Here is a 22472-nt window from a genome sequence, read left to right as displayed (position 1 = left end):
GTGTCAATTTATTCAGTATTTTTTAACAAAATTTAAAAAAATATATTATATTATCCATTCATATTAATAAAGTATATATAATTATACAAATAATTATATATCTGTAAGATTTTAAAATTTATTGTATATTTTGTAGTAATTAGAATATATATAGACTTATAATTAATATTATATTTAATTATTTCTCATCAATTTTTTTTTTGTTTTGTCTATCTTTTTCTCGCTAAGAAAAAAATATTGACACTTGGCACTGAAAATTAATAATATATAACAATAATCTTACATGAGATACTCATTTACAATGTTAATTATACCATATATATAAAACTATAAATTCATAAATAAAATTATGAATTAATCCTGATTAGTATAATGACTAATTAAGATTAACTCTTCTTAATTTTTTATCTTCTTAATTAAGATTAACTCTTCTAACTTTATTGATGAGTTCATTAACTCACGCAATCAATTAGGTTTACCCTTTTAGGGATTGAAATGGAAACCAGGGGGAAGAAAAATGGAAATGGAGCGGAAATCCAAACCGCAGCCTGTATTCCCGACAAAGATGTTTAAGAAAACCAAACAGGTTGGCCGCCATCTAAGAATATATTAATTGATCAGTCAATGTCTTAAGTCTTTTAAAACTGAAAGAAAACAAAGATGACAAATCGGACAAGCGCAAGAAGGAGGGGGAGGCATTCGGAGCAACTTTCCCTATTTCTCTTCAGTCTCCCCTGTATAAGCAGCAGCAGCCTGACACGAAGCAGACGCGAAGAAAGACAAGAGCACGATGACGATGGAAGGAGAAGTACTGTTCGGAAAACTAGGCACAGCCTTCACTGGGCTGATGATAATCTGGGCGATATTCAAGCAATACCTCCCCTGGAGAATTAGAGACCAATTTGAGAAATACGCTCACAAATTGGTGGGCCTGGTTTACCCCTACGTTACTATCACTTTCCACGAATTTCCCGGCGACGGGTTCGAGAGGAGCAAGGCTTACGCCAACATCGAGAGGTATCTGGGCGCCAACTCCACGACGACGGCGAAGAGGCTCCGGGCAGACATGGTGAGCGACTCGCACTCGCTGGTGCTTAGCATGGATGACCATGAGGAGATCTCCGATCGCTTCAGAGGCATCAAGACTTGGTGGGCTTCCAGCAAGAATCTTCCCAGCAACCAGACCATCTCCTTCTACCCCAACGAAGAAGAGAGAAGGTATACACACACACACACACACGAACGCACAAATTCAACCATAAAATTGAAATTCTGATGGCAGGAATTAATGATTATTGAGGTGTGGTCTAAATTGGGATGACCTATACACGCGCGCGCTACAATTCCATTGAGATCAAAACTATAAATAGGTCTCCTCTGTATCCCTATCCATTATTCGCCAAAATGGATTCCAACTGACAAGGTCTATATATGTCACTTTGAAAGCAGTATTTGAAGAGCTAATTATATAGCAATAACAATATATATTGATAGGTGATGATGCGGAGCCGATCACCTTCTTCTGTCTCGGACCAAGTACCTGCAAAAAGGGTGGGGACTCGCTCCCCGTGATCCCTCCGACGCTCAAGTCAGTTCATAGGGTTTTTGAGGAGTATAATAGTAATGGAAGATAGTAAAAGAGTCCCTTAGGAGTCAGATCAGATCCCTGTAGAGCCTGTCCTCTATTTATAGATGTCCCGTGGCCTTTCCCTTAGGAGATAAGATATATTTCAAAAGGAGAGGTTGATCCCCTTTCCATGGGGAGAAAAGATAATCTTCCCTAATAGAGATAATTCTTGAGATATTTAAAGATATCATTGGTTGACTTAATCTTCTTCTTTATCTATTTCCAATTCAAAATCATAATAAAGATTATAAAGATAAGCAGAACTCCTAAGTCTTGACACGTGGCGATCGCCCATTGGCCTTTACTAGCACACATGGCTCCAAGTTAATAGTAACCTCTAGGGGTAGCACAGTAAAATTGCCCCCCTATAAATATTCCCTCATCACTTGCCCCCCACTCCTTGAGCTGATCGAGCGAGGAGTTTGAGTAGCTGAAGGAGTAGTCATCATTGTTTTTCTGAGCCTCTGTAAAAAAGTTCTACTAAAAATTTGGGTTAGTAGGCTCGGATGCTGAATTTGCTTTTTAAGTCTCCCGGTGCCTTTTCACTCTTCCCATGTAGAGGGTGATTAGGTAACTCGAGGTGATAGAGACGTTCGGGGATTTTCCTATGGTAGAAAGGGAACAGCTCTTAAATTAGTACATATATATATTTTTATCATTATTTTTGGCCTAGGGCCGAGGCTATGCTGGTCAAGGCCGCATTCCTCATCTTCGGGGGCCGCTGGCCGAGGTTATGGTGGCCGAGGCCTCATGCCTTATCTTCGGGGGCCGCTGGCCGAGGCCGCGTGCCTTATCTTCGGGGGCCACTGGCCTAGGTTGTGGTGGCCGAGGCCGCGTGCCTTATCTTCGGGGCCGCTAGCCGAGGCTGCTTCCCTCGTCTTTGTGGGCCGTTGGGCGAGGCTGCTTGCCTCGTCTTCGGGGCCGCTGGCCAAGGCTGCTTACCTTATCTTCGTGGGCCGCTGGCCGAGGCCGCGTGCCTTATCTTCGGGGGCCACTGGCCGAGGTTGTGGTGGCCGAGGCCGCGTGCCTTATCTTCGGGGCCGCTAGCCGAGGCTGCTTCCCTCGTCTTCGTGGGCCGTTGGGCGAGGCTGCTTGCCTCGTCTTCAGGGCCGCTGGCCAAGGCTGCTTACCTTATCTTCGTGGGCCGTTGGCCGAGGCTGCTTGCCTCGTCTTCGTAGGCCGCTGGCCGAGGCTGCTTGCCTCGTCTTCGTAGGCCGCTGGCCGAGGCTGTGGTGGCCAAGGTTTCCCTCTTTCGCTTGCTTTCCAGAGCTCATAAAATCTTGGCCCTTAACTATTTAGGTGTAATAGGATAAGCTCTACTATCCCAATAAGATAGCTTTTTCATGTAGCGCTGTTTGCTTAACGAGAATCTTGATCCTTCGGTTTTCGTTGGAGGTTTTTTTCGAACCGAATGGGGGTTACATCGAACCTTTTTTTGTTTTGGGAGTGATTCCTGGAATTGATTCCTTAATCATTAGGGGTGGTCCCCTTTTAACCTTCATTTGGCGGAGGTTCGTAGCCTCCGAACTAGTGCCTTAATTAGTAGGGGTGGTCCCCTTTGGTCTTCACTTGGTGGAGGTTCATAGCCTCCGAACTGATACCTTTTGGTCTTCATTTGGTCGAGGTTCATAGCCTCCGAACTGGTACCTTAATTAGTAGGGGTGGTCCCCTTTGGTCTTCATGTGGCGGAGATTCGTAGCCTCCGAACTGGTGCCTTAATTAGTAGGGGTGGTCCCCTTTGAGTCGTTCATGTTTTCTGGTTAGGGGTTCGAGGCCCTGCGAGGATCACATTTGATCCTTTCATCTTAAGTGTTCAAGGGTTCGAGGCCCCCCGAGGATCATATCTGATCCCTTCATCTTGAGTGTTCGAGGGTTCGAGGCCCCCCGAGGATCATATCTGATCCCTTCATCTTGAGTGTTCGAGGGTTCGAGGCCCCCCGAGGATCATATCTGATCCCTTGTTTTTCAGTGTTCGGGGGTTCGGGGCCCCCCAAGGATCACATCTGATCCTTTACTCTTGCGTTGTTGAGGCCTTTCGGACCTTCGGTTTTCATTCGCACATGTTGGCTTGGATTGTAGTTGATGACGGGATTTCAAATAATATCCTTATTTTATTTTCGCGGTTCGGTGAAATGCCTACGTCCGCAATTAAAGAATAATAATATTTTGTCTTCGCGGTTCGGCGTAACGCCTACATCCGCAATTAAAGAATAACAAATATTTTGTTTTCGCGGTTCGGCGTAACGCCTACATCCGCAATTAAAGAATAACAAATATTTTGTTTTCGCGGTTCGGCATAACACCTACGTCCGCAATTAAATAGAGTATTTTATTTTTGCGGTTCGGCATAACGCCTACATCCGCAGGTGTTCGGGGCGAGCCTTTCGTCTGCTAACGTTATTAATCCCGAACATTTTAACAGAATCAATTAAAATTCGAGTCATTGGAGCATATCTATCAAGCAATTCAAATTAAAACCTTTTGCATATATCTAGCAATTCTCCAATAAATAGTAGTTAAAACACTAGAATGATAAAACAAGGGAAATAAGTTTTAACCAAAGCGATATTAACGGAGCTTCCGCCGCAACCATTATCGCTGCTTGCTGCGGGCATCGCCTGGCTCATCCATGGTGGTTTCTGGGTATATACTCCCTTTCCAGGAAGTCTTCCCCTTTAATATTATAATATAACACCTCTCTTCTTATTTACTCCGCTAGGCTTCCATGATAAGCTTTTCTCCAACATATATATATTCATATAATATGAATGTAATGGCAGAATTACGCTTCTTTTATGTGATTGAACATATATATATATATGAATCTTTTGGCCTTCTCTTTCAATTATTTTTACATAAAACAATAATTGAAAAATAAAATCGTAGGAGGCACAAAAAATATTAAAAGAGAAACAAGCGTACCCATGATGCAATCAGCAAATACGTGTAATTGAGTTGAATAGATTTCCTACGGCTTGAAATTGTACTTGGAAAACAGAAGGAAAAGACGAAGGCCCCACGGTGGGCGCCAATTGATGATGCGGAGCCGATCACCTTCTTCTGTCTCGGACCAAGTACCTGCAAAAAGGGTGGGGACTCGCTCCCCGTGATCCCTCCGACGCTCAAGTCAGTTCATAGGGTTTTTGAGGAGTATAATAGTAATGGAAGATAGTAAAAGAGTCCCTTAGGAGTCAGATCAGATCCCTGTAGAGCCTGTCCTCTATTTATAGATGTCCCGTGGCCTTTCCCTTAGGAGATAAGATATATTTCAAAAGGAGAGGTTGATCCCCTTTCCATGGGGAGAAAAGATAATCTTCCCTAATAGAGATAATTCTTGAGATATTTAAAGATATCATTGGTTGACTTAATCTTCTTCTTTATCTCTTTCCAATTCAAAATCATAATAAAGATTATAAAGATAAGCGGAACTCCTAAGTCTTGACACGTGGCGATCGCCCATTGGCCTTTACTAGCACACATGGCTCCAAGTTAATAGTAACCTCTAGGGGTAGCACAGTAAAATTGCCCCCCTATAAATATTCCCTCATCAATAGGTATTATGCACTCTCTTTCCACAAGAAGCACCGGGAAACCATCACGAAGCTTTACTTGAAGCATGTAATGGAGGAGGGGAAGGCCATCGCCGTGAAGAACAGGGTGAGGAAATTGTACACCAACAACAAGAGCGAACACTGGTATGGCTACAAAAGAAGCACATGGAGCCATGTGATGTTCGAGCACCCTGCAACTTTCCAGACTCTGGCTATGGACCCGAAGAAGAAGCAAGCGATCATCGACGATCTTCTCACTTTCCAGAACGGGAAGGATTACTACGCCAAGATTGGCAAGGCATGGAAGAGAGGCTATCTTCTCTATGGCCCTCCAGGGACCGGTAAATCCACCATGATTGCCGCCATGGCCAATCTTCTGGATTACGATATCTATGATCTGGAGTTGACTTCAGTGATGAACAACACTGAACTGAGGAAGCTGTTGATCGACACGACAAGCAAGTCCATTATAGTCATTGAGGATATCGATTGCTCGCTCGATCTCACCGGCCAGAGGCAAAAGGTTTTTGAATCTTTACCCTTTTATCTAACTGATATTACTGTGTATATTGCTTTCCTTTCCTTTTTGAACCCACAACCACTACTATTCATGTACGTACTGGCAAAACTCTTTGACTATATATAATTGAGTTGTTTTGCTTACCTAAGGATAAAGAAGAGAAGAAAGAAGAGAAGAAAGAAGAGGAGGACCCGATTCGAAAGAAGATGAAAGAGCGAGATCATCAGAAGAAAGAGAGCGAGGTAACTCTGTCCGGGCTCTTGAACTTCATCGATGGGTTGTGGTCCGCTTGCGCCGGCGAGAGGCTTGTCGTCTTCACCACGAATTTCGTCGACAAGCTGGATCCGGCGCTGATACGAAGAGGCCGAATGGACAAGAAGATAGAACTTTCGTACTGCGGCTTTGAAGCGTTCAAGGTGCTGGCCAAGAACTACCTGGACATTGAATCCCACCATTTGTTCCCGACGGTTCGCCGGTTGTTGGAGGAAACCGACATGACACCGGCGGATGTTGCAGAGAATTTGATGCCGAAGTCCAGAGAAGAAAATGCCGAGACTTGTGTGGAGAATTTGATCAAAGAACTGGAGATGGCGAAGGAAAAGGCAAGGAGGAAAGCTGAAGAAGAAGAAGAAGAGAAGAAGAGGAAGAAAGAAGAAGAAGAAGTGAAGAAGGGGAAGAAAGAAGAAGAGAAGAAAGGGAAGAAAGAAGAAGAAGAAGATGAGAAGAAGGGGAAGAAAGATGATGAAGAATAAGAAGATGCAGAAGTGGAGAAAAAATAAAAATAAAAAAGAACTAAAATGAAAATATGCTATTACCATTTATTAGTATGGGATGCTAATGATTATAGATGGTGAATCACATGTCATATTGCATGAGATGGAGATAATAAACATGTGGATAGCTATCGATTGAATATCTACAAAATATGATGCATATAACTATTAGTGTTGTGTGCTATTATATTATATTTAAATGAAATCTAGCGGGCTCATTTTATGCATTTATTATATTTTTGTATAAATCTATAAAATGTAAGGTTTTTTTTCATTCATATTTTCTTCAATCAATTATAACTTGTTTATCCCTAAATCTTTTGTGTGATAATTTTATTCTCAATGTGTTGAAATTATGTAACAAGATTATCTGATAACAATATTTCTTAAATTATTCATAATTCTTAGATTATTTGGACGGGGAATCTGATTAATTGAGTATGGATTAGCATATGAATTACTATCTCGTTCGATATGGGGATATCGATAGGAGAATGATGTATCACGCGCCATATGACATGAGATGTCGCTAGTAGACTTGTGGACCAGGAATAAAACTTTGAGACAACAAGCTTCACACTCGGAAATGGACGACCGACAGAGCAGACAACAATGGCAAGTCCAACGAAGGAGTCCGCTGTGGCCATTAAAAAAGATGTAACACCCGGTGTAACTGGTGTTAAGAGGATGAGAATGGAAGTGAGAAAACTTCCAAAAATGCCCTTGAGAATGTGATGGATCCTTGAGATTGAGAATGCCCATGAGAAGGATATTTTGGTAATTTGGATATAGAAATCCAATAAAAGGGTATTTTGATAAATTAAAAATAATTTCTATGTGGAATTAAGTTTGTAAGTGAATAAAATCTCAATTTAGTATTTATGTGGAGATATATGGGATTAATAAATTCACAAAGGGTATTTTGGGAATTTTAGAATTTAATTCCATAGAGGAATTCAATTATGGAAAATAGGGAAATTGGATATTGAATTATTTATGAAAATAATTAATTTTTTCTAAATTGGTGGATAATTGTGGTGATGCTACATGGATGGTGGAGATTAAACTTGGAAGCCAAGATTAGTGTCTTGTTGTGACACTTGACATTTTGTGGTTCAAGTATAATTGGGTGAATTAATTAAATGCAAAAGAAATGTTAAATGGTCTTTCAAGCATTTAAAGAGAGGCATGATTATATGGATTAAAGAAAATCCAAAAGAAAATAGTATCATTAATGCCTTGGAAAATATGGAGATTTTATTTAGTGAGAAAAAAATTAATTATGTCTTTCAAATGTGATGGTTATGAAAATGGTCTCATTAATTTAAATAGGAAAGAAATGAGAAATTGGGAGATGGTAGCTAGGGACACATGGCATGATCTTGTGAATCAAGAATAGCCATTTAAAAGAAATTTAAATTGGTGAATAAATGATATTTCAAGTGTTAAATGCAAGCCATGATGTTGTTGCTTAAAAAGAAAATGCAAAAAGAAAATGGGAAAATGGTCTCCCATTAATGTTTGGAAAATATGAGATTTATTTAAATGAGAAAAAAAGTGTTTATGTCATTCAAAGTAGTCTCTCATGTGATGGGGGAAAATAACCAAATTAAATAAATAGAAAAGAAATTCTATTTTTGAGATTTCAAGACAAGGTCAAGGGTGGAGATCTAAGAAGACTAAATGGCATGGATTGTGATTCTTATGTTTTCTCCAAGGGAGAAGTCTTGTTTATTAAAATGAATGGTTGAGATTTAGTTTTCCCTTAAGCACACGGATTGTGCTTATAATGAATGGCTAGGATGCATTCTTGAAATATGAAAAGGCTAATATAAAATGGCAAGTGTGGAAGACTTGTCTCCCTTTTGGCCATTTGTAAAAGAATGAAAGAAAGAAGAGATGAGAGGGAAGTGAAGTTTATTTATTTAATTTAAATTCTGGAAAGTTTGGGTTAGGAAGGCCCAAAGAAAAAAAAAAAAAAAAAGAAGATTCGGAAGCAACCAGCAGCAGCCCCGCGCGCGCAGGTAGGGTTGCGCGCGCGGGTGGCTGCGGCCGCGTGCGGGCGGCCGCCCGGGCTTGCGTGGCATGCGCAGCCAGCCCGCGCGGCCAGCGCCCAGCAGGGCCCCGGGCGTGCCAGCGGGCCCAGCCGGCCAAAATTTTTTAAAAATTTGGAATTTTTGGGAGAAATTGGGGCATTTCTTAATTGATTTTGGGCCCCGGAGGAAATTTCAAAATAAAGGGATTTTTCGGACTTTTTGGAGAAAATGTCGAAATTTTGAAAAATTAAAAATTTGAGTTTTTTCTCCAAATTTGGTAATCAATCAATGGATTGATTTTTAATGGTGATTTATGGAGCCCGGTAAAAGAAAAAAAAATTCTTGAATGGGAAAAGAATTAAAAATAATTGACAAAATGACGATTGGGTGTCTGAATGAGATTTTCTTTATAGCCAATGCGGTGTGGCTAAAGCTCAATTCTGCTAGTGAATCCTGGGATTTAGGGAAGGGAAAGACGAGCCTAGTTCCCACCTAGGGCGTTTCGTCTTGAAACATGGTCCATCATTCACCCAGACCGGGCAGGTGGACAATCCGGGTGATTGTTCACGAGTAACACCCGTAAGTGGGAGCGGGGCATTACAGTTTGGTATCAGAGCGATGGTTAACGCATCAAGTGGAGGATGCTTGGAGAAATGTGGTTGAAGGTCGATCAGAGGGCCTTGGAAGTAGAACCACAAATGACCAAAGACCCTAGGAGATGGGTCGGGACATTAAAGCTAGTGGCTATGAGAAAAGAGTGCTCGGATATTCCTGCGATAGGAATAGGAAAAATATCATGGGTCGAGATGATATACCGTAAGAGATATACGAGTCGAGTAAAAAAGAGTCAAATGCCCAAGTGTGGGATTGGTATCGGGGACCCGAATGTAGAAATTTGGGGGTTCATGAAGCATTTTAAGGATGAGATTTCCTTGTGATTAAAGTATTGAGGCTTGTGTGGGGATACGAAACCGAGTCATGATAAAAATCGTGATGGGACAAGGAGAGCCCGAAGTATATCTAATCTGGGAAGAGATTAGCGGAGCACCCCTATGTTGGGGGAGATGATCAAGCAGGTATGAGGAAATGGAGTGGTTTCCATGGGTGGTGTGCTTCGACTAGGGTGAGCTAAGGCTAAAATCAGCTCGAAACCCAAAGAAGTCGTCAACAGGTGGTGTGACGAGCTCTAGGAATGGAGTAAGGAAAGGTTGCTTGTAAAGAGGCTCTAGGTGAAGCGAGCATGTGAGATATATGCTAGTCATGGCCAGAGTAGACATGACGTTGGTGGCTTACAGAAAGTTACCGAGGGGAGTCGGGTGTGCGATATGCATGAGGGATGCATATGATGCCATGTGATTGTATCGTTATGACGATCCTGGAGGGGTCATGCCTAGGGTATGAGTAGACCTTAGTTAGTTTCATGAGGAAACGAGATTTATCCTAAGAAGGGATAGATGTTTGGCAAATGGACCCTAGCGGGTGTTTATATGAGATGTAAGTCCCAAGTGAGTCGAACTGGAATCCAGGAGAATCCAGGTTTGGGATAAAGGAGTTGGGCATGCGTAGATATGCGCGTGGGAGCCATGGGATTGGAAGTCCTGATTGGGAAAGGCCATGTAACCGTTTGTGTGATTGATGGATGATGGGCCAATCTAAACTCTCATTGACGCTTAGGGTCAGGCGAGACGCCTAAAGTCGAGAGATGAGAGGTGAATAGACCCTCATTATGATGTTTGGGGTCGAGATGACGCCTAAGGTTATGAGACCCTTGATGGGAGACGTAGAGGTCACCCAATGAAGGGTATGAGTGGTGTGTGGGCCGAGGGTAGTGAATTGTGGCAATAGGACATCCATGGGCTATGCGTGCACAAGAAATGCCAACTTTGGATGCCAAGTGGGCAGGGGCATGGTAAGCAATGTGGAAGCCCAGGAATTTTAGTTCCAAGTCAAGGAAGCCCGATCGAGGCGTGCGGGAAGGCCAGGCCGGGTGTAGTGACTGAATGCATACGTGAGTGTGCAAGGAGAGATGAGAGGTCTCAATTTACCCGGAGGGTAACGGTGGGTACTCTATGGTTATGGGTGCCAGAGCCTGAGGTAGGCTCAGCGTGTCAGTTGCGGATTGAGAGATAGTTGATAACCAAGCTTTTGGGTTGAGCTAGGTGGTGAAATGAATCATGATGGGTTTGGATCCGTTGTCATAAAAGTTGGAGCTCTCAAATGTTGAACGAGAGCCGTGAGGTAAGATCTTGTAGGGTGAGATCATGAGACCTCAAGGTGTGCAGTGGATTGAGAGTATCTTAAGTGATAAGAGATGAAGAGTCTGGAAGAGCGAGGCTCATGGTACGAGCTTGAAGTTATTAAGATAAGGATAACCAAGTAAGATGGCTTTGGTAAGTTGGTGGCGGAACCATCGTAGCTCGAGAAGGCTTTAAGTAGCTTTGATGCCATGGGTGCAAGGCTCGGTGTGACGGATCTTATACTATGGACCGTGTGGCAGAGGACTAATGAGTTGGCTCACGTGAGGGCAAGTGGCACATGGGCCTGAACAATTTAGTGAACTGCAGGTAATGGTCGGATGTCGAAGATCTGGAGCAGCACCTTAGGAAATTTGGTCAGGTGAGACCAAGAATCTCCTGTAAAGGATACGACATCTAGAGTAGTCCTAAGAAGGAATCGCGGAGCGTGGTAGTGATCCGATAGATTGTTGTCGAGTAGGAAGCCTGGTAAGAATAGTGGCTGCGAGCGTGGCGAGGTAGTCATGCTGAGTTTAATATCAGAGGTGTGACTGGAAGGCTGAAAGTCACACTATGGGGTGCGAAATAGATCAGAGAGGGTCCTGAGCCACGCTGTTGGAAACTGTTGTTGGGCCAGTGTAAGGGACAACACGGTAATAATGATTGGGTGTTGACTTTCCGAAGCACAAGGCAATACAATGGGGAACCAGTGTTGGGCTAGTGTATGGGAGTGACACATGGTGGGTGTTGACTCTCTGAAGCACAGGGCAATACGATGGGGAACCGGTGTTGGGCTAGTGTATGGGAGTGACACATGGTGGGTGTTGACTCTCTAAAACACAGGGCAATACGATGGGGAACCAGTATTGGGCCAGTGTATGGGAGTGACACGATGATGGTGACCAAGTGTTGCGGCGGCTAAAGCACAGGGCAACGCAGTGACTATGCAGATGGTCAGGGACAGAAGATCTATGAGATGTTTGAAAAAGAAACCCTGGAAGGAAAACATGTCTAGCGTGGGAATAACGCTATGGTTGATGCCTATAGTTGACGGGTCTATTGCTAAGGACACTGGATACAGACAGTTAGTCCATAGGAGGGACTGCAGCCCTTTACGTGGAGTAACTCGTCTGTAGTGGAGACGATTAGATACCGAAAACTTGGGGTATGCTGTAGGTTATGCTTGGGCCAGATCTAAAATTCCGTAAGGGTTGAAGTATGGTGATAGTGCTTTTGGTGTCAAGGCAGCAAGAAGATTTGTGAATCGAGGGGGTGATGTCTTGTGGCGTGATAACAAGATGTGTGGTGATACTCCTTGTTAAAGGATGCTAACGTAGTGGTGGTTAATTTGACCGAAGTTGATCGGGTAAATTGAGATGATGGACCCTATGTGACCTTGCGGTGATGCAAGAAGATGGGTCGATTGGTGGAGTCGGTAAATAGCTCGAGAATGTTATGTAAGTGCCATGGAGGGTGAGATTTACTAGTTAGATGCCAACCATGAGATGGGAATATTAAAGCGCATGAAGGCTTCGAATAAAAGGATCTCTAATCCAGTTAAGTGAGTTGTGGCAGGCTGAACATGTGGCTAAGGCACGGTTCGAAATCCGTGAAAGCTCGCAATGGCAGTCTGGTGTTAGTCTTGGTTGTGTTGATGGGAAATGAGGAAGTGTTCTCATGTGGCACTGGAGGGTTTTCGATTGATGACACAGGATCAGTTGCCAGGTGTTAGCACCTGATGGCAATGACAAGAGCGTGAGGCTCGAGGACTATGGTGTAAAGCCTTGTTGGTTGTCGTGTATGCAATATAAAGGTTCAGCGGGTCCTGGCGGTTAGACCAGGCGTATTTGGCAAAGGTGATCCAAGGTGGTAAAAGATGGTTGGTTATGGCAGAATAGTGCCACCTAAAGGAGTGTGGCTCCGAAATGAGAGCTATCAATGGCAGTCGAAATGTGATCAGGGTAGAACTTGAGATGTTCTCCCAGGAGAAGTTGAGCTTGAGGCAACAATGTGGGATGAACTTCCTAAGGCGCTACAACTTTATCAGGAAAGGTTACCCGAGGAAAAGCCAGCGAAATGACGAGTGCTTGAGTAGGAAGGTGAGTCCTATGGCATCAAGTGAAAGTGTGAATTCCATATGAGGGGCAGGGGTGATTCCCAGTGGGTGGAGTTTATATAGAAGCGGTAGTCGATGATTGCAAGAGTAGTGCCTAGAGGAAGGTTATGTCGGTTGTGAGCCGAACGATCCGGTTAGAGCTAATCAAGTTGGTTAGATGGAAGATAAGGGAGAATTGAGGATGTGGCCCGAGCATGGTTAAGCTCGAGGTGAGATGGTAATGGTGCGTGCATCGCCAAGCTCGAGGTGGACTCGAGTAATACACGTATAGTTGAAATGTGTAATTACCTGACATGATGTTAGGTGTGTCGATTTTGCGTAATCATATCGATAAATGAGGGTCGACTGGTTAAGGTAGAAGACCATGTATGAAATGGTCGAAGTTGGCAAGGTAAGCCAAATGGGTGCTTCCCATGTAGTGCTAGCACGATAAGTTGATCGGTAATGAGAGGTTGCCATGAGGATCAACTTAAGCTCTGCATGCGTGTGATTATGGCGGTATTCCATGGCAAATGGGTGTCCTAGTGTCTTGTGAGCACTAAAAGAAACATTGCGGTGGATGATCAGTGCTAAGACGTTGCTGGTTGGACCAGCGTAAAATCGTGGCCATGTGTGATTGGCAATGAGAAACGTTGCCGTGTGTGATCGGTGTAAAATCGTGGTAGACTGATCAACGATGTAATATTAGTGAGAGTTTGTTTGATTGATGGAAAATGGGAAGTGGACTGCAAAATGATGCTTCGAGTCAGTGAAAATCCATCAAGTGATAGACATCGTTGCAGTAAGCATGACCAGCGACTAGAGGTGTGGTTTGGCGGGAGGCCAAAGCCGTGTTCGGCTATTGAGTGTCCTCGAGAGTTAGAGGATCAAAAGCCTAAAACAAAACCTTGAGGTGAGTGTAACCCGAGGTAAATGTAAGGAATGAATATGTTGTGGGATTCTCGAGCAGGAGAATTTGGCATGTAGCCCGAGAATGTGATTGTCTTGGGGTAGGAGATTATGGTAAAGCGAATTTCGAGAGCGAAATTCCTTTAAGGAGGGTGGAATGTAACACCCGGTGTAACTGGTGTTAAGAGGATGAGAATGGAAGTGAGAAAACTTCCAAAAATGCTCTTAAGAAGGTGATGGATCCTTGAGATTGAGAATGCCCATTGGCTGCACTCCCACCTTGCAATTAAAACACAAAATAAAACACAATAAAAATTTTATATTTTTTTTTTATTTAGGTGAGAGGTTTATACTCGTCAGTGTACGAGTGCAGTTGTAGTCCAAATTTAAATTTATGTTTTCTGAATGAGTCCAGGTCGTCCACTGAGAGATTTATTTATGACAAAATAAAAAGAATGTCACACACAAGTACACACGTATTTGGATAAATTGGCAACAAAGTTTTTTATGGTTTTTTAAACAACAGATACTAGGAAATAAATTAAGGCAGTAATTGAAATAAATACTTAAAGTGAGAATATAAAATTGGATAGTATTTGAGTTAAGACAATTTCAGTGCCAAACCGTTGATTCCCAAATTTTAGCAGAAAAGATTAGCAACATTAATTTAATTTCAGATATGAGAGTTTGTTATTAAATGTAATTAGAGATGATGATAGTTCTAGTTTAAGCAATCCCCATACATGATATGCGGGATTCTAATTTAAGCAACTACCATAAATTTAATTGCAATTAATACACAAAACAACTAAGTTAATCATCCGGGTTTGGGTATGATAGCGGTTCCAGTTCTAGTAACTCTCATGCGTGACATGAAAGCTCTAAGTTAGACTTACGCTCCAATCCAAATCTAGTGATTTCTCAATAATCAAAACATACTCATACTGAAGTTTAAATTAATGTTATTTATTTAAAGCGTAGTTTTCTTTGAGAATCATTGGACACTGTCCTTGCCTTAACCCAAGATTAGATTTAGCTACTCATTTTCATTTAAAAGTTAATTGACATGAATTTAAACAACGTAATTTAAATAACAGAATTTAAATGGCAAGAATTAAAATAGCAGAAACTAACCGGCCATTTAGGCGGTGGATAATTTAAATGACAAGAATTAAAATTGCATAAATTTAAAGACATAAACTAACCGACCATTTAAGCGGTGAATAATTAAAAGACAAGAATTAAAATTACAGAAATTTAAAGACATAAATTAACCGGCCATTTAGGCGGTGAATAATAAAGTAACAATAAATGACATAAGAATTAAAAAGAAGAAATGAAGGAAGTAAGATCACAAGAGAGAATACTAAAGAAAAGGGGAAAGAACAAGAACAATTCTCAAATAGAGAATTATAAGGAAACAACTAAACTTTGATTCAAGAATAATAATTACACTTACAAATGCAATCAAGTGAGCTATTTATAGGCCACAAGATGCAATACAAACCACACAATTTCAATTATTCAATTAGACATAATTATATCTAATGGGCACTCACACACTTAAAGTTAAATGGATTTTAGTTATAATACACACTTAATATTAAATGGATTTTAGCTAAAATACATACCTAATAAAGCACTCATAAAGTTAAATGGATTTTAGCTATAATATCCACCTAATAGTTAAATGCATTTTAGCTAAAAAATACACCTAATAAAGCTCTCACATAAAAAATAAAAATAGATTTCTATAAATTGATTTTTTAATCTTCATTAGCATTAAAAATAATCCTTGGGCCTTTTCCAAATAATATCTTCCATGGGTTGCTCAAATTGGGCCTTAATTCTTCATGGACTTGAATTCTTCATGCACACAAAAAAAAAAAATAAAACTAAAAAAATAATAATAATTTAATATTATTAATAAATTATATATTATATATATATGTATTACACATGGCACACATATATATATTAGATTATATTATATATATATATATATTACATGCATGCATATAATGATGTATATGTATTATATATAATTTTATATATTATTATTATTTATTTTAGAACTTCATTTCATTCATCTTTCAATTTAAACTTGCATATAACCATAAAATATATATTAATATCTAATTTAAACCATATTTAAGATCAAAAGAAGGGTATAATTATAATAAATTTTTTACAAAATTAACCACTAATCATACCCCCCAACTTAAACATTGCTAGTCCCTTAGCAATCAGACTATACACATGCCAAGCTTTAATAACTGTATGAATGTAAAAATTTCAAATTCGAAACCGAAATGCATAAAATTGAATAAATAATTTAGCATTCTAAATCATATTTTTGGTTAAAGGTCATACAATCTCAGGAATAGTAATTAGGATAACCAACACACAGACTTACTCCCTTGAAGTTTTAACTTCAAACCTTACTATAGATTTTTCCTCCAATAAAAAGGATTCCTCAGGTGTACACACAAGGGGGTGCACCATTATAAGAGTAAATGTAGAACAAGTTCAAAATTCGGTGTCATCCCAAATACAAGGAACGTATTTTCATGAAAGAATAAGGAAATTGACATACCTTCATGATTGGAATAATGCTCTAGATGAGTAACTTTTGAATTTAAACATGATTCCCTATTCCAAACTCGAATTCTGAGATCACATGATTTATAGCATCGAAAGGGACCAGACTGGGTTGTAATGGGGCTATGAGGTTAATATGAGTTGTCAAAGAAAAGATAGATTGTGCAAAGATTGTGTCGGGATATATATATATATATTTAGCATTTATTTTGAAACAATTATGCTGAATAACTAAGAGAAATTGCCATTTTTTTTCATTTTTTTTTCTTTTTTTTTCCTTTTTTTTTTCCTTTTTTTTTCCTTTTTTTTTTCTTTTTTTTTCTTTTTTTTTCTGTTTTTTTTAAATATGAAAATAGATAGACAGATTAATTCTCAAAAACACACCAGGTTGGTCAAAATACATATGGTTTTGGGTAAAACAAGGGTAGCGAAGGAAGTTGTACTACAAATGGCTCAAATGGGCTATCAAAGGAGGTTAATTTAAAGAAAGAAAAAAGTTTAATAAGCTCAAAATGAAAGAAATTGATCCCTCTATCATGCTTCTACAAAACGATGATACTCAGTCATCTAATTCAGAGTTTGAAACCAGTCAAACTTATCCGTTATCATACTAGACATTCAAAGCGAATTGATGTTTTGAAGCCATTGAAAAGATAAGATAAACAATAAAGTATATTTAGAGTAAGTGTTATTTCACTCAGAATTAACGGTTTAGTAGGCTCAAACACTCACTTGGGTAATAGTCTCCACTTCTATTGAGAAATCATACAGTGTACTAATCAGCTAATTACTGTTACCTTTGACTTTATGACCGATAACTAATTTCTAAATTTTGAATCCTTGATAAATGCAAAGTACTTATTCTCATGCATATACGTTTTCAAATAAGAAATCAATGCATTCATGTTTCGTATTGCAAACTTAACCGGCTATCAGTGCATAACTTCAAAGCTTTAGGAATAGCATTATTTAAAACACATAATTTTTTTTTTTTATAAGAGTAGATAAAGATAATCAATTCCTACAAGACTACAAACTAGTAATAACAAACTCACAGTTAAATATAAACTAGATGATTCATAACTAGACCTTACACCCCCCAACTTGAATTACAGTAATAAATTAGAGTTGTTAGGAATACCTGTAACTCCACAAGTCCATAGATTTGATGTGAACTGCTAAAACTTAAACAACAAATGAGCATACCATATAGATATATATTTATATTTTCACACCAAAATAAAAATTTCATGCAAGTCATAAGATAAGCAAAATGCGTCTCAAGAGTACAAAAAGTACTCCTTACTCAGCCATCTTATCAAAGACTTTGCTAACAACATTCCACAGTTTTTTTTTTTTTTTAAGAACACAACCAAGAAAAATCCTGCAAGTTGTACAATAACTAGATGCGTCTCAAGAGTACAAAAAGTACTCCTTACTCAGCCATCTTCATAAAGAGCATTTCTCACAGTGATAAATCTAAATTAATCGGACCCCTTTGGCGCTTGTTACTAATTGCCTTAGACCAGTCTATTCGAGGCTCATGAGGATCGTACTGTGGAACATAAGCGTGTAATTTCTCTAGCAGTTCATCAATGGTAGATGCAGAAATGAGAATCTTTCTTGCTGAAAGAGAAATAAACTCTTTGTCCACAGCCTGATCAAGAAAAGAGAGCAACCCATCGAAAAAATGGTTAACATTTAAAAGTCCAATGGGTTTGGTATGGAGATTACTCTTGACCTAGGAGATTATACAAAAGATTTCTTCAAGTGTTTCAAAACCTCCTGGTAAAGCAATAAAGGCATCTGACTGATAAATCTTACAAGTCATGCGTTCAGACATAGAAGTCGTTTCTATAAGTTGACCACGTGTAATCCCGAAAATATGTGGTTCAGCTAAAGGGATTGGCATTACACCTACCACAGATGATTTTCCAAGATGTGCAGCTTGTAAAACATAACCATTCAATCCACGACTTCCCCCTCCATATACCAAATTAATTTTTTTTTCTCCCAATTTTTGGCCAAGTTCGCTCGCTGTAAATGCGTAACAAATATCGCTCCCAAGTTGAGAGCCACAAAGTACACATATAGTTTTAATTCGACGAACTAACTGGCCTTCCATGTTTGTTCATTTTGTATGCCCTGGAAAGAAGTTTGGCGATCAAAAGTAGCTATATAACAATTCAACAAGAAATAAATACAAAGAAAAATCATGCGTATGTATAAGTAGTTGTGATTGTGGCTCACATCTTCCTCTGATTTTACGTCCAGAAACGGAAGACTATAGCGTTGGTGGTCACTTCTGAACTGGGTCCATAAAGCAAGAAGTTCTCTTTGCACTATTTCACATGGATGCGTCTCAAGAGTCAATCGGATATCATCCAAAGACTCCTTACTCAGTCCATCCTTTATGAAACTAATTTTATCTTCTCGATTTATGGACATAAACCCCACAGATTTGCATCGTGTGTTACAGGTCCATCGAGCACATTTGTAACAACCATTCACTCTTTTCGCTCTTCTTTTCTTTGCAAAACTACTCTTCCCTAAGCCTGGAAAGTGCTTAAAACTAGGTGAAGTTTCACCAGCTAATCGAACTTTTGCTCCGATCAGTCAACGAATATCTTCAGGGATGTTATTACGCATCAACAGCCTAAGTCTTTCACACCTAACAGCATAAATTTTTTTCAGATCATTCTGCGGGAGAGATGGATAGTACTTGTGAATTTTTGAGAGATAAAGATCCATTTTTTTTTTAAAAAAAAAACTATACTAAGAAGAAGTAAAGAACTATAAACTTTACAAAAGGGATGAGAGTACCTGATCAGAGAATAACACAAAGGAGAGAAGACTGAGCTCAAAGAAGGGTGGCTTGCCTCATACAGATATGGAGTTTCTTATAGAGCAATGGGCATCACTATTCTACATTCGACTCGAGGCATGCCATAATTGCACCGTCAGACTTAGCGTCTCTTTTTCAACGCTTGGTGCCTCATTTTTCAACATTTGGCAGTGTGCCTCTTTCTTTATAGGGCAGTGTGATTGCACTGACCGAAAAAAAAATGGCTACCACCAACGTCAACTCTGTCTCTCTCAATTCAAATTTTTTTTTTTTTTTTGGTAAATTTTTGTTTTTGTTTTGTTTTTTTTTTTAGGGGCCCAATAAAATCATATATACCACACAAGACAATATTATCAAGTCATCCAAAATCAATTTTATCAAGTCATCTAAAGTCAATTCTTTAAGTACACCTTACCCCCCAACTTAAATTGCGCATTGTCCTCAATCGGCAATAAAAGGATAGAAGATAGGCATACCTGACGGTCTTCAATGCATGAACTCGTATGGAAAAATTTTATTTAGAATGCACACAGAGAAATATTATTTGAATAATGCAAAAAGAAACAATTTATATATATATATTTTTATATACTTCCTTTTTTTTTTAATATTTTTTTTATTTTTTTATATATTTTTTTATTTTTTTTAATGTCCCAAATCTAGAGACATCCATTTAACCTAAATGGAAAGGTGGTCTTTTAACGTCAGATTCCCAGACGATAGAAAACTTTCCCTACTCATCAGATGATGATGGATCATCCAAATCCACAATGCCTTCATTCTCCTCAACACTACCTTGGTATAGTTTCAACCTATGACCATTGACTGTAAGAAGTTGTCCTGACTCCGGATTTTCTATCTCAAAGGCCCCATATCCTGAGATGGACTTGATTACAAAGGGGCCGACCCATCGAGACTTCAATTTTCCTAGGAATAGATGCAATCGAGAATCATACAAGAGTACCTGTTGCCCTACCTGAAAGCTTTTTCGAATGATGTGCCGATCATGTAACTCTTTCATGCGAACCTTGGCCAATCGTGCATTTTCAAATGCTTCATTCCGAATTTCCTCAAGCTCATTCAATTGGAGCTTCCTAGATAAGCCTGCTTCAGTTAGACTCTTGTTGATCTTATGAATTGCCCAATATGCTTTATGCTCAATTTCCACCGGCAGATGACAAAATTTACCGTATACTAGCCTATAGGGAGACATTCCCAAAATTGTTTTGTAAGCTGTCCTGTATGCCCAAAGAACGTCTACTAGTCTTAAGGACCAATCCTTACGATTAACAGCAACAGTCTTTTTCAATATGCGCTTAATCTCCCTATTGGCTAGCTCGGCTTGACCATTGGTTTGAGGATGGTATGGTGTTGCAACCTTATGCAGTACACCATATTTCTTCATTAATCCTGCCACAACTTTATTACAAAAATGAGAACCCCCATCACTGATGATTGCTCGTGGCATCCCAAATCGACTGAATATGTTTTCTTTCAAAAATTTCACTACCGTTCTATGGTCATTTGTTCTGGCCGGGATTGCTTCTACCCATTTGGACACATAGTCAACAGCAAGTAAGATGTATTCATGACCAAATGAATTGACAAATGGGCCCATAAAATCCATACCCCAACAGTCAAAAACTTCTAACACTTGGATCGGATGTAACGGCATCATGTTTCTCCTTGACAGACTTCCTAACCTTTGACATCGATCGCAACTTGAACAGAACTTGTACACATCCTTGAACAGTGTCGGCCAATAAAATCCACTCTAAAAAATTTTTGCAACTGTTTTCTTGACAGAAAAATGGCCTCCACATGCAAGAGTATGACAGAAATTAATGACACTTTATTGCTTATGATCGGGTATGCATCTACGGATGATTTGGTCAGGACAATACTTGAAGAGGTAGGGCTCATCCCAAAAGAAGGTTCTGACTTTTCTGAAGAATTTATGCCTATCTTGCTTACTCCAATGGTCTGGGATCAGACCAGTTGCCAGGTAGTTCGCAATGTCGGCATACCAAGGGACAACAGATGATGCATGAATAACATTCACTTCAAACAGTTGCTTATCAGGAAAATTGTCATGAATTGGTTCATCAAATTGTGTGAGATCTTGACTTGGAATCCTTGACAAATGGTCAGCCACCACATTTTCTACTCCCTTCTTGTCTCTGATTTCAATGTTGAATTCTTGCAGGAGTAAGATCCATCGGAGGAGACGGGGTTTTGCATCTTGCTTTGTGAACAAATACTTCAGAGCAGCGTGATCAGTAAAAATGATCACTAGTGACCCTACGAGGTAAGATCGGAACTTGTCCAAGGCAAAGACAACTGCTAGTAACTCTTTCTCTGTAGTGGTGTAATTCTTTTGTGCCTCATTAAGAGTTTTGCTAGCATAGTATATCACATGAGGTTTTTTATCCTTCCTCTGCCCTAACACAGCTCCTACCGTGTAATCACTAGCATCGCATATAAGTTCAAACGAGAGGGACCAATCAGGGGGCTGAATGATAGGTGCTGAAATGAGTGCATCTTTCAATTTATCAAAAGCATTTTGACAGGCAGGACTCTATTCAAACGGAACATCCTGAGACAACAAATGGCACAAGGGTCTTGTTATGGTGCTAAAGGAAGCAATGAATCTCCTATAAAACCCTGCATGTCCCAAAAAACTTCTGATGTCTTTCACATTCCTAGGGATGGGGAGTTTTTTAATTGTTTCAATTTTTGACTTGTCTACCTCCATCCCCCTAGATGAAACGATGTGCCCCAAGACTATGCCCTGTTTCACCATGAAGTGACATTTTTTCCAATTGAGTATCAGATTTGTTTCCTCACATCTTGCTAAAACCTTTTTCAGATTCTCCAAACAGGCCTCAAAGTTACTTCCATAAACAGAAAAGTCATCCATAAATACTTCAACAATCTGTTCAACCATTTCACTGAAAATGCTCATCATACACCTTTGAAAGGTGGCTGGAGCATTACATAACCCAAATGGCATGCGCATGTATGCAAATGTCCCAAATGGACATGTGAAAGTAGTTTTCTCTTGATCTTCTAGTGCAATTTCTATCTGATTGTACCCTGAGTACCCATCTAAGAAACAATAGTAGGCTTGGCCTACTATTCTCTCCAGAACTTGATCCAAGAAAGGCAAAGGAAAATGATATTTCCTTGTCACAGAATTGAGTTTTCTATAATCAATGCACATACGCCATCCTGTTTGGATGCGGGTGGGAATCAGTTCATTGTTCTCATTTTTTACAATA

At 39.8% G+C, this 22472-nt stretch overlaps 1 protein-coding gene, 1 long non-coding RNA gene and 1 pseudogene across 2 annotated transcripts; 1 reads left to right on the top strand and 2 right to left on the bottom strand.

Moving 5' to 3' along the window:
• Nucleotides 1-22472, bottom strand: part of LOC127799821 (uncharacterized) — a 117858-nt pseudogene that overhangs the window by 40362 nt on the left and 55024 nt on the right.
• On the top strand, nucleotides 680-6702 carry LOC127798887 (AAA-ATPase ASD, mitochondrial-like). Its single transcript, XM_052332531.1, has 3 exons — nucleotides 680-1218; nucleotides 5182-5701; nucleotides 5848-6702. Exons 1-3 carry the CDS (start codon nucleotides 791-793, stop codon nucleotides 6448-6450), a joined length of 1551 nt encoding a protein of 516 aa, XP_052188491.1. The 5' UTR covers nucleotides 680-790; the 3' UTR covers nucleotides 6451-6702.
• On the bottom strand, nucleotides 3142-5186 carry LOC127798892 (uncharacterized). Its single transcript, XR_008022507.1, has 2 exons — nucleotides 3931-5186; nucleotides 3142-3874 (listed from the first exon to the last, which is right to left on the bottom strand). It is a non-coding gene; the product is annotated as an uncharacterized LOC127798892 (long non-coding RNA).

This window comes from Diospyros lotus, chromosome 4 (assembly GCF_014633365.1).
Source record: "Diospyros lotus cultivar Yz01 chromosome 4, ASM1463336v1, whole genome shotgun sequence".
Taxonomy (NCBI): domain Eukaryota; kingdom Viridiplantae; phylum Streptophyta; class Magnoliopsida; order Ericales; family Ebenaceae; genus Diospyros; species Diospyros lotus.
This window is presented reverse-complemented; position numbering and strand designations above follow the sequence as displayed.

What these genes read in the sequence shown, in the direction of transcription:
- LOC127798887 (XM_052332531.1), top strand. Translation starts at nt 791, where the DNA reads ATGACGATGGAAGGAGAAGTACTGTTCGGAAAACTAGGCACAGCCTTC. An exon ending in CCCAACGAAGAAGAGAGAAG is followed by an intron (nt 1,219 to 5,181) that starts GTATACACACAC and finishes CCTCATCAATAG; the next exon opens with GTATTATGCACTCTCTTTCC. An exon ending in TCACCGGCCAGAGGCAAAAG is followed by an intron (nt 5,702 to 5,847) that starts GTTTTTGAATCT and finishes TGCTTACCTAAG; the next exon opens with GATAAAGAAGAGAAGAAAGA.